Source organism: Saccopteryx bilineata, chromosome 5 (genome assembly GCF_036850765.1).
Source record: "Saccopteryx bilineata isolate mSacBil1 chromosome 5, mSacBil1_pri_phased_curated, whole genome shotgun sequence".
Classification (NCBI taxonomy): Eukaryota; Metazoa; Chordata; class Mammalia; order Chiroptera; family Emballonuridae; genus Saccopteryx; species Saccopteryx bilineata.
The window spans coordinates 141945653-141958205 of NC_089494.1; the positions used below are offsets into that span (position 1 = coordinate 141945653).

At 37.2% G+C, this 12553-nt stretch overlaps 1 protein-coding gene across 4 annotated transcripts in view; it reads right to left on the minus strand.

Annotated features, from left to right (window-relative positions):
- Positions 1-12553, minus strand: part of ARMC3 (armadillo repeat containing 3) — a 110717-nt gene that overhangs the window by 72334 nt on the left and 25830 nt on the right. For all 4 annotated transcript variants that reach the window (XM_066279573.1, XM_066279574.1, XM_066279572.1 and 1 more), the window contains exons 4-6: positions 5419-5544; positions 2753-2821; positions 2337-2512 (exon numbers count right to left, since the gene is read on the minus strand). In XM_066279573.1, coding sequence (XP_066135670.1) covers positions 2337-2512; positions 2753-2821; positions 5419-5544 — 371 coding nt within the window. The remainder of the gene's footprint in view (positions 1-2336; positions 2513-2752; positions 2822-5418; positions 5545-12553) is intronic.

Genomic DNA, 12553 nt, shown 5'->3' on the forward strand with positions numbered 1-12553 from the left:
ATTCCTATGACTACAAACACTATAACAACAAAAGTTATGCATAATGAATTCTTTTCATACTCTTCCTGTTTAAAATAGCATTTGGTAAAATGAAACAATGGCATTAGTTCCTTATTATCCTCAATCAAATGGGTTGTTTATGAAAGGCTTCTATGCACACAGTGCCATTTGCAGGCCCTGTGCATGCAAATTCACATCAGGTTTAGTTCAGACACATGACCTTTATTTAAGACATTTACAATATCAAGGGGTCATCAGAGTTTAGACAAATTGCTCTGCATTGTGTGTCTGTAATTTCATGTGTGTGATTTGGGGGTAAAAGGGGTTGGCTGGAGTGAGCAATGGAGAAAACAAGACAAAATGTAATGAAAAGCTCTCAAACTCTGACATTTTAAATCAAAATGTGGCAAATGTAAAACAGTATTAAAAGTGGGAAAGGCTCTACTGACAGCTTAGCTTCCCTCTACACATCCTTCAGTTGCTACTATTCAGCTTCATTCACACATAACAATTTCAAGTTTCTGTTTGTTTTTTGTTGAATTGTATCCCCTAAAATATAGAGGAAGTCCTAACCCTCTGGCCCTCAAAATGTGCCCTTATTTGGACACAGGGTCATTACAAACATAATTAAGTTAAGGTCACAGTGGAGTAGGGTGGTACTTAATGGTGTCCTTATAAGATTGGTGTCTTTATAAAGGGAGAAATGACAGAGGGTGAGCTTGCAGGGCTGCAGCTATGAACCAAGCTGGACCACGGATTAACAGCCACACCGGAGGCCAGGGCGGATTCTGCCCAGAGTCTCAGAGGGAGCACTGCCTTGCAGACACCTTGATTTCAGACTTCCAGTTTCCAGACTGTTAGGGAACAAATCCCTGTTGTTTGAAGCCACCTAGTTTATGGTACTTTGTTACTGCAGCCCTAGGAAATTATTATGCTTTTTTAAAATTATGTTTTCTTAAATTGATTTGAGAGAGAGAGGAAGGAAGAAATTGTGTGCTTGTGTGTGTGTGTGTGTGTGTGTGTGTGTGTGTGTGTGTGTGTGTGTGAGAGAGAGAGAGAGAGAGAGAGAGAAAGAGAGAGAGAGAGGGGTGAAACACTGGTTTGTTGTTTTTTTGTCCCACTTATTTATGCAATCATTGGTTGATTCTTGTATATGCCCTGACGAGAGAAGGAAGCTGCAACCTTGGTCTAACCAACTGAGCTATCTGGCCAGAGCAATACACTGTTATTAACTAGTACTTCTGTTATGAAGAATAGTGGAAGTCTTTTCATTTCTTTTTGATAAAAAAATGTATAGGGAAATAGAGCTGCAAGGAATCTTGGGATGTAAAACACAAACATGCTTGGTGGATTATTTTGGCCTATTGGATAAGGTAAAGCCTTAAGTAACCAGAAAAGGGAAGCAAAGCTAAGCTTCTTCTTCAAGGTGTCTTTTTCAGGGAGCAGTACGCGTAAAACCAGTCAGTGCACAGCCAAGTGGCAAGGCCTGCTAAGGCCAGGAGTGGGTGCTTTTGCTGCCTTTGGCATGAGCCTATTGGTCTCTCTTTTTTCATTAGATTTGTCTAGACAGTGTGCCTCCCAATTAACCCTCCCTAACCTTTGCTTTGCCATCTCATCCTTTTTGTATTTTCAGTTGATCAAGTGTGCATGGGAACTGTTCAGGAACCTGAGCAGGGAAAGAGGCAGGGAGGGCTCACTGCAGCGTCGCAGAGCTGGACTGCTGTAAGTATGAGGGTGTGAATGCTGGGTGTGGCGCTGGGGGCAGTGGTGGGGGACAGAGGAGAAGACAAAGTGGGGGGTCAGCTTCCATTACAAAAGAAAGCAGCACAGTGAGCTCACAACTTGGAATCATGGACAATGAGTTCTGCTCAGCCTACTCAATTCACTAGCCTTTCACTAATAAATAAGCCTGTTGCAAGATCTTGGTACACTGATTGGAGCATACATCATATCCAATGTGCTTAGATCACCAAGTTTAGATCCATAGGTGAATCCTAGTTCAACATGCATATCAGATTTCCTGTTCCAGAAGAAATATATTTTTATCTAGAATAATCCTGCCTGAATTTATAAACCATTCTATTCTTTTAAAATTTAAATACATTTCTAAAATGCCCTTTCATGAGAGAAAAATACTTATAAGATGTGAAAATTGAAAGGAATCAACATTAAACTTCCTTTATTTTATCTCTAAGTGATTACTAGTAAATAATACCAAGATTAATCAAAACTGGTGAGTTTTAAGGTTTTCTTTTTTTTTTTTTCTTTTTTTTTAATGGGAAAGCAAATTCTATAATCAGCTTTGGTCAAAACATATTTTCAGGCACTAATCTTACCTGGACCAAGTTATAAATGCACTCAATCGAATTCTTCTTCACATCAGGGTCTGAGCTGCTCAGCAGCCGGATGAGCGGCTCTAGCCCCCCGTACTCGAGTATCTGCACTTTGCTGCTGTACTCTGCGGACATGTTCGCCAGGCAAAGGCTGGCAAACTCATGGATAATGACTTCTTCTGCATATCAAAAATAAATAGCACAAATATGCTAACTACCCATTCAACTCTTACTTTAAAGCCCATTTGAAAACCAAGGTTCCATAAAGCTTACCTTGGTTGGAGCCCATCTTGGTTTGAGATATTTTAATGACAATTAAAAATTGGTATATCATATACTATTTTCAATAAAATAGTGTCATTAAATATGAAAAACACAGCAGTCCCATTTTTAAAAATACAAATAGTATGCCAATTTACCTTCTGGAACAAGCCGAGCAATAACAGAATTCATGACATCTAACTCTCTTAACAATTTTTTAACATCATCTACAAAAGAAGAAACAAAATACTAATGTTTAATAATAATAATGGCCACGCCTATTTAATAGTCCCTTATGAGATAGGTTCCATTATTATTTAATATTACAGATAAGGAATTTGAGGCTCAAAACCACACTGCAAGTAAGAGGCAAGGCCAGGCTTCACTCCCAGGTCTGCCTGGCCTCTGGCCCTTGAGCCCTGAGCTAATCCCAATAATGGTTGGATGGTTGGTTGGTTTTTCTGCCCAATTCACAGAATCAAAGAAGGCTCTTAAAAAGTTAATTCAGCATCCCTCAGACACAAACGTTCAGTGGAGACCTTGAAGACAGCAAAGCTCTTTCCGTTGTCAGGCTTGGCAGTTATACAGACTGCCCTGGGCCTGGCCCTAGTCACAGCCCAGCGGGCAGAGCATGGTTGGCAGGTCTAAGAGGGTTATCTCACTTCATACCCAAATGTAACAATAATTCTAAATATTTTGGGGCCACAGACTCCCTTAGAAACTCATGTAATTCAATTTATAAATCTGCTCAGAAAAATTTAGAAGGCAACCAGTTCAGAGGGCTTCACAGTTGATAGACTCTTCATATATTAGAATATGAGAATACAAAATAAAATAATAGAAATTAAGAACAAAGCAATAAAAAAGTCAGAGAGACCTAGACATTAAATGAGAAAATATAAGTATAAATAGGAAAATTATAATTTCCTTTCCAAACGAGACGCATTCTCCCCCACGTGGTTCGGAAGGAGAACCCGATGTGCATGCGCAGCAATGGCGAGGGTCAGAGAAGACTTGGCGAATAGGAAGTCCACTAAACCATGACTCAGAGAATAAAGTTCCAATTAACCTTAGTTCTGCTAATAGCCACGTGTATGACTTTGGGCAAGGAACCTAATGCTTTAGGGATAATTCCCGTTCTTAAAATGAGGATTTGAGGGTTTAGGGGGATAAATGGTGATAGAAGGAGGCTTGACTTGGAGTAGTGAACACACAATACAATATAGATAATGTGTTATAGAACTGTATACCTAAAACCTATATAATTTTATAACCGATGCACCCAATAAATTCAATAAAAAAGAAAAAAATTTAGGTAAAAAATTTTTTTAAATGAGGAGTTACGTGAGAAGCAAAGCACACTGTGTGTGCTTTGTAACAAATTCTGTGGTGTGTAAACAAAATGAAACATAAGAAAAATTTTAATTTCCCCTTTTTGGCTATAAATACATTCAATACAGCACATTCAATATGGCAGAATTAGTATACAGGCAACCCCTGATATCAATTTATGGAGGCACCACAATATTTAACATCTCTGTGCCTCAGCTACCTCATATGTAAAGGAAATAATAGTAGCAACAACCTCATTAAGTGATTTAATATATAAACAGCACGTAGAACAATGCCTGGCACATAGTAAATACTAAGTGATGACTGATGCTATCATTAGCCAGCTGATGGAACACCCACTCCCCCATAACTGTCCTCATCCTGCTGTCATCCCCAGAAAAACCCCGATCCCCAATACAGCCACCATTTCGAACTCCTACAGTTACTGCCAGAACCCCTTCCGCTAAAATCCTCCATGGAATCCACCCCCTGCTCAACCAACACACAGGCTGCAGGTGCCCCATAATCTCTGCAGCTGAGGTGGTGAAGGCACTGGTGCCAGACAAGCTCTCTTTCCCTTTCCCTCCGCAGCCTCCACTCATACCTGTCTCTGAGAACACTAATGCCACAGCCCTGCTGGACATCACAGAATAAGGGAAGCCCACTGCCTCACACACAGTGCAGGGAAAGCAGGTGAAGGAGGGCAGAACGTTAGGGAAAACAACGTAAAGGGAGGATGTCTGGTGGGTTTGGTTAAGTACCTCAATAAAGACATATTTATGCCTAGACTGACTTTCATGTTAGAATTCAGTCTCCACCATTATCATTTTTTCATTATAAATTACAAAGTTTTTGTTAGCTAACTCAGAAACCTACTCTTATAGCATGAAAATGACTTACAAATGGAAAATATCCTGTTCATTGTTCATTGGTCAGGCACTGCCTTTATTTGCATGTTTTTGGTCAAACTGATATTCTAATAGACACAACAGCATATTTTAACTAATATAGTACTATACCTTATTAAATATATGAAAATATTCAAGCAAATAATAGGTTTAATTTAAGGAGTATATATATTTCTAAGTTTTTTTTGGCAAACTATAGTTTGGGGCTTTAAAAAACTTAAATGTATCAAAACTGTTTACCCAGGGCTTCCTTTACTATGAAGTACATATGAAGTGTAACTTACAGCAAGGCAGACAAATTACACCATACTAACAAGAAAAAACCTATTCCAGTTTTAAAAGACCTAACTTGTAAGACTGGAACATACTACAGCACCAACTTAGAGAGTATTTGCACATATTTTTATATTTTAAAAGTATCCCTTAAGATATAAAATCATACATTTGTTACGCCATACTTAACTTTTTCTTTAACAGTAAAGTCAGTTTAAATAAAATTATATTCCTTAACATCAAATTTAAAAGAAAGGTAAGGCATCACATGTAATTATTTATTTTATTTATTTTTAAAAGGTACTACTTACTGTTGGAAGCCAAGATTCCAAATATCATAGTGGCATTTCTTCTTACAATTTTGTCTTCGTAGCTGAGCAGTTTAGTTAAAGGTTCCACGGCTCCAAGTTCAAGGAGGGTCACTTTATTTTCCTCACCTGACATTACATGTAAAATAAAATCATGCATGGATGCCATCAATTTTACCAAAACGTTGTTGTGTTATCCAAATTTTTTTTCTTTCTTTTTTCTTTTTTTTATGACCGAGACAGAGGGAGAGATAGATAGGGACAGACAGAAGAGAGAGAGATGAGAAACATCAATTCTTTGTTGCGGCACCTTAGTTTCACATTGATTGATTTCTCATATGTGCCTTGACCGGGGGGCTACAGCAGACCGAGTAACCCCTTGCTCAAGCCAGAGATCTTGGGCTCAAGCTGGTGAGCCTTACTCAAACCAGATGAGCCCACACTCAAGCTGGCGACCTCGGGGTCTCGAACCGGGGTCCTCTGTGTTCCAGTCCGACGCTCCACTCATTGCACCACTGCCTGGTCAGGCCATCCCAATTTCTTATTTGCCATCTGCTTTTCACACTCTTCTGCTTCCACGTGTCTTTCTCTTAGAATCAGCTTCCGAGCACAGGTATCCTGGATGTTTGCTGTTCCCCGTCCCCCTGATGTTTACTCCCTTGCCCCGGATGCTTACAAAGCTGGCTTCCTCTTGCATTCAGTTCTTAGCTCACGCTGCACCTCCACAGAGGTCTCCTCTGACCACCCTATCTAATGTTATTACCACATTCAAGCCTTCCTTATCTCACTTTATCATGTGTTTCTTTTACCACTTAATGACCTCCATGCATTGTTTACCTCTCCACTATAACTTAACTGTCCATGAGGACAGATACCCTTTCTGTTCTATTCTTGCACACCCTCAGTGCCTAGCACTGTGCCAGTCATGTGATGACATAATTACACAACTAATAACATGCATAGAAGTGTGTTATTTACTTCCTATTTACTGATGGTCTTGAGTTCTTTGCAATACTGATTTTCAATTCTATTGTGATATGACATATTTTCTATAATTGGAATTCTTCTAAATTTATTAAGGTTTGTTTTATGGCCCAGAATATGTTCTATTTTTTAAAATGTTCTCTAGGCACTTAGGTCCTTAAGAATTTATTATTTACTTGTTTTTTCATTTATTAATAGGGAGGGAATATCAAAACCCCAGCTACAATTGTGGATATCAATTTCTCATTGAATTTCTAGCTTCTATTTTGAAGGTCTGGCTTTAACAGCATAACTGTTTAGGATTTTTATAGCTTCTTAATTAGTTGATCCCTTTGTTATTACAAAATGACCTTCTTTACTTCTGGTATATTTCTTCTGTCTACTTTTATGATACAGTATTAATAAAGTAACTCCATCTTTCTTTTGGTTGGTGCTATCATAGGATTTTTTTCCCACCCTTTTACTTTCAAATAATTTGTGTCATTACATTCTAAGTTCATTACTTGGTGGCAGTATGTAGTTTGGTCTTGCTTTTTATCCACTATAACACTGTCTTTCTATTAAGTGAAATACAATTTACATTTAATTTGATTTTTAATATGATTAGGTTTAAGTTAGCCACCTTGTCATTTGTTTTTATATGTGCCATTATTGCTGTTTACTTTTTCTTTATTTTCCCTTCTTTGTATAAACTGAATATTTCTTATGATTCCATTTCACTTCTTTCATTGGCTTATTTTATATTATTCTTTGTTCTGTTATTTTACTGGTTCTTTACAGTCTGTAGTATATCTCCTATGACAGTGTACTTTTAAGTGGTAGTAAAAGAACCTTACAATAGTATATTTTAATTTTTCCCTTTCTACTTGGTCTGTTATTGTCATATATCTTTTTTTTTTTTAGCAAGTGAGAGAGAGAAAGAGAAATAAACAGACAAGGAAAGACATTGAGGAAGGGAGAGAGATGAGAAGCATCAACTCATAGTTGTGCCACCTTAGTTGTTCATTGACTGCTTCCTCATATGTGTCTTGACGAGGGGGCTCCAACTGAGCCAATGACCCCTTGCTCAAGCCAGTGACCTTGGGCTCAAGCCAGTGACCTTGGGCTTTAAGTCAGTGACCTTTGGGCTCAAGCCAGTGACCATGGGCCATGTCTATGATCCCACGCTCTAGCCAAGACCCCATGCTCAAGCTGGTAAGCACATGCTCAAGTTGGGGACTTCAGGGTTTTGAACCTGGGTCCTTAGCATCTCAGGTCAGTGCTCTATCCACTGCACCACCACCTGGTCAGGCTGTCATAATATCTCATACATATGTTTCAGATTGCAAATATATGATTATTATTTTTGTTTAAAATAACCACTTTGTTTTTTAATTGATCTAAATAATAAGAAAATTATCTTATAAATTATTACTGCTAGTATTATATCTTTATTCTTCGTGTGAACCCATATTCCCAGCTGACACCATTTAGCTTTTCCCTGAACTACCTACTGCACCATAATCAACAGCATGATTCTGCCCTCAGGGAACTGCCCCAGCTTCTGAATGTCTGGAAAGGACTTTATTTCACCTTCCTGAAAAATATTTTTGTGAAATTTCTGTGTTTTAGGTTGAAAGATTTTATTTTTCTTTTAGTACTTTAAAGATGCTAGTTGCCCCATTGAATTCTTGACTTCAATAGTGGTGCTAAACCCGCAGTCACCCTTATCTCTGTTACTCTGAATGGAACGTCTGTTCTCTGGCTACTCTAAGATTTTCTCTTTATTACTAGATTTAATCTTCTATTTATCTCTAGATTTAATTTGGTTATGATGTGAGTTGGTGTAGTTTTCTTTATATTGACTATGCTTGAGTTTTGAAGAATTTCTTGGAACTGTGGGCTTGCAGTTTTCATCAAATTGGGGAGTATTTCTGGCCATAATTTCTTCAAATATTTTTTCTGTCCTATGCCTTTTTCAGAGATTCTAGGCACACATAAATTGGGTCACTTTTGATTTACTTATTGATTTATGTCCTCATTATGGGTTATATTTTCCTGCTTCTTTTTCATGCCTGGACATTTTTTTTTTTAATAATTTTATTTTTTTAATGGGGTGACATCAATAAATCAGGATACATATATTCAAAGATAACTAGTCCAGGGTATCTTGTCGTTCAATTATGTTGCATACCCATCACCCAAAGTCAGATTGTCCTCTGTCACCTTCTATCTTGTTTTCTTTGTGCCCCTCCCCCTCCCCCTTTCCCTCTCCCATTCCGCCCTCCCCCCCCCCCCCGTAACCACCACACTCTTATCAATGTCTCTTAGTTTCACTTTTATGTCCCACCTACGTATGGAATAATGCAGTTCCTGGTTTTTTCTGATTTACTTATTTCGCTTCGTATCATGTTATCAAGATCCCACCATTTTGCTGTAAATGTTCCGATGTCATCATTTCTTATGGCTGAGTAGTATTCCATAGTGTATATGTGCCACATCTTCTTTATCCAGTCATCTATTGACGGGCTTTTTGGTTGTTTCCATGTCCTGGCCACTGTGAACAATGCTGCAATAAACATGGGGCTGCATGTGTCTTTACGTATCAATGTTTCTGAGTTTTTGGGGTATATACCCAGTAGAGGGATTGCTGGGTCATAAGGTAGTTCTATTTTCAGTTTTTTGAGGAACCACCATACTTTCTTCCATAATGGTTGTACTACTTTACATTCCCACCAACAGTGGATGAGGGTTCCTTTTTCTCCACAGCCTCTCCAACATTTCCTATTACCTGTCTTGCTAATAATAGCTAATCGAACAGGTGTGAGGTGGTATCTCATTGCCGTTTTGATTTGCATTTCTCTAATAGCTAAAGAAGATGAGCATCTTTTCATATATCTGTTGGCCGTTTGTATTTCTTCCTGGAAGAAGTGTCTGTTCATATCCTCTTCCCATTTTTTTATGGAATTGTTTGTTTGTTTGTTGTTGAGTTTTATGAGTTCTTTGTATATTTTGGATATTAGGCCCTTATCTGAGCTGTTGTTTGAAAATATCATTTCCCATTTAGTTGGCTTTCTGTTTATTTTGTTATCAGTTTCTCTTGCTGAGCAAAAACTTCTTAGTCTGATGTAGTCCCATTCATTAATTTTTGCCTTCACTTCTCTTGCCTGTGGAGTCAAATTCATAAAATGCTCTTTAAAACCCAGGTCCATGAGTTGAGTACCTATGTCTTCTTCTATGTACCTAATTGTTTCAGGTCTTATGTTTAGATCTTTGATCCATTTTGAGTTAATTTTTGTACAGGGGGAGAGACTGTAGTCCAGTTTCATTCTTTTGCATGTGGCTTTCCAGTTTTCCCAGCACCATTTATTGAAGAGGCTTTCTTTTCTCCATTGTGTGTTGTTGGCCCCTTTATCAAAAATTATTTGACTATATATATGTGGTTTTATTTCTGGACTTTCTATTCTGTTCCATTGGTCTGAGTGTCTATTTTTCTGCCAATACCATGCTGTTTTGATTGTCGTGGCCCTATAATAGAGTTTGAAGTCAGGTATTGTAATGCCCCCAGCTTCATTCTTTTTCTTTAGGATTGCTTTGGCTATTCAAGGTTTTTTATAGTTCCATATAAATCTGATGATTTTTTGCTCTATTTCTTTAAAAAACGTCATTGGAAGTTTGATGGGAATTGCATTAAATTTGTATATTGCTTTGGGTAATATAGCCATCTTGACTATATTTATTCTTCCTAGCCAAGAACAAGGTATATTCTTCCATCTCATTATATCTTTTTCAATTTCCCTTAAAAATGGTTTATAGTTTTCATTATATAAGTCCTTTACATTCTTTGTTATGTTTATTCCTAAGTATTTTATTTTTTTTTGTTGCAATCGTGAAGGGGATTATTCTTTTGAGTTCGTTCTGAATTGTTTCATTGTTGGCATATAGAAAGGCTATTGACTTCTGTATGTTAATTTTGTATCCTGCGACCTTACTGTATTGGCTTATTGTTTCTAGTAGTCTTTTTGTGAATTCTTTGGGGTTTTCGATGTATAGGATCATATCATCTGCAAAAAGTGATACCTTTACTTCTTCTTTTCCGATATGGATGCCTTTTATTTCTTTGTCTTGTCTGATTGCTGTGGCGAGAACCTCTAGTACCACATTAAATAAGAGTGGAGAGAGTGGACAACCCTGTCTTGTTCCTGATTTAAGGGGGAAAGCCTTCAGTTTAGTGCCATTTAATATGATGTTAGCTGATGGTTTATCATATATGGCCTTTATCATGTTGAGATATTTTCCTTCTATACCCATTTTGTTGAAAGTCTTAAACATAAAGTTGTGTTGTATTTTATCGAAAGCCTTTTCTGCGTCTATTGATAAGATCATGTGGTTTTTGTTCTTTGTTTTGTTGATATGGTGTATTACGTTAACCGTTTTTACATATGTTGAACCATCCTTGAGATTCTGGGATGAATCCCACTTGATCATGATGTATTATTTTTTTAATATGTTGTTGTATTCGATTTGCTAGTATTTTGTTTAGTATTTTAGCATCTGTATTCATTAGAGATATTGGTCTGTAGTTTTCTTTTTTTGTGCCATCCTTGCCTGGTTTTGGTATGAGGGTTATGTTGGCCTCATAAAATGTGTTTGGAAGTATTGCTTCTTCTTCAATTTTTTGGAAGACTTTGAGTAGAATAGGAACCAAGTCTTCTTTGAATGTTTGATAAAATTCGCTGGTATAGCCGTCAGGGCCTGGACTTTTATTTTTGGGGAGGTTTTTAATGGTTTTTTCTATTTCTTCTCTACTGACAGGTCTGTTTAGGCTTTCTGCTTCTTCTTGACTCAGTCTAGGAAGGTTGTATTTTTCTAGGAATTTATTCATTTCTTCTAGGTTGTTGAATTTAGTGGCATAAAGTTTTTCATAGTATTCTGCAATAATTCTTTGTATATCTACGGTGTCCATGGTGATTTCTCCTCTTTCATTTTGGATTTTGTTTATATGAGTTCTTTCTCTTTTTTCCTTGGTAAGTCTTGCCAAGGGTTTGTCAATTTTGTTGATCTTTTCAAAGAACCAGCTCCTTGTTCTATTAATTTTTTCTATAGTTTTTCTGTTCTCTAATTCATTTATTTCTGCTCTGATTTTTATTATCTCCTTTCTTCGGCTGGTTTTGGGTTGTCTTTGTTCTTCTTTTTCTAGTTCCTTAAGGTGGGAAGTTAAGTGGTTCACTTGGGCTCTCTCTTGTTTGTTCATATATGCCTGAAGCGATATGAACTTCCCTCTTATCACTGCTTTTGCTGCATCCCATAGATTCTGATATGTCGTATTGTCATTTTCATTAGTCTGTATATATCTTTTGATCTCTGCACTTATTTCTTCTTTGACCCATTCATTTTTTAAAAGTATGTTGTTTAGTTTGCACATTTTTGTGGGATTTTTTTCTTCTTTTTTGCAGTTGAATTCTAGTTTCAAGGCTTTATGATCAGAAAATATGCTTGGTACAACTTCAATTTTTCTGAATTTGCTGATGTTGTTTTTGTGGCCCAACATATGGTCAATTCTTGAGAATGATCCATGTACACTGGAGAAAAATGTATACTCAGTCACTTTGGGATGAAATGTCCTGTAGATGTCTATCATATCCAGGTGCTCTAGTGTTTTGTTTAAGGCCACTATGTCTTTGTTGATTCTCTGTTTGGATGACCGATCTAGAGCCGTCAGCGGTGTATTGAGGTCTCCAAGTATGATTGTATTTTTGTCAGTTTTTGTTTTAAGATCAATAAGTAGCTGTCTTATATATTTTGGTGCTCCTTGGTTTGGTGCATATATATTAAGAATTGTTATGTCTTCTTGATTCAGTGTCCCCTTAGCCATTATGAAATGGCCATTTTTGTCTCTGAGTACTTTTCCTGTCTTGTAGTCAGCATTATCAGATATGAGTATTGCTACACCTGCTTTTTTTTGGATGTTATTTGCTTGGAGTATTGTTTTCCAGCCTTTCACTTTGAATTTGTTTTTATCCTTGTTACTTAGATGAGTTTCCTGTAGGCAGCATACAGTTGGATTTTCTTTTTTAATCCATTCTGCTACTCTGTGCCTTTTTATTGGTGAGTTTAATCCATTTACATTTAGTGTAATTATTGATACTTGTGAGTTCCCTATTGCCTGGACATT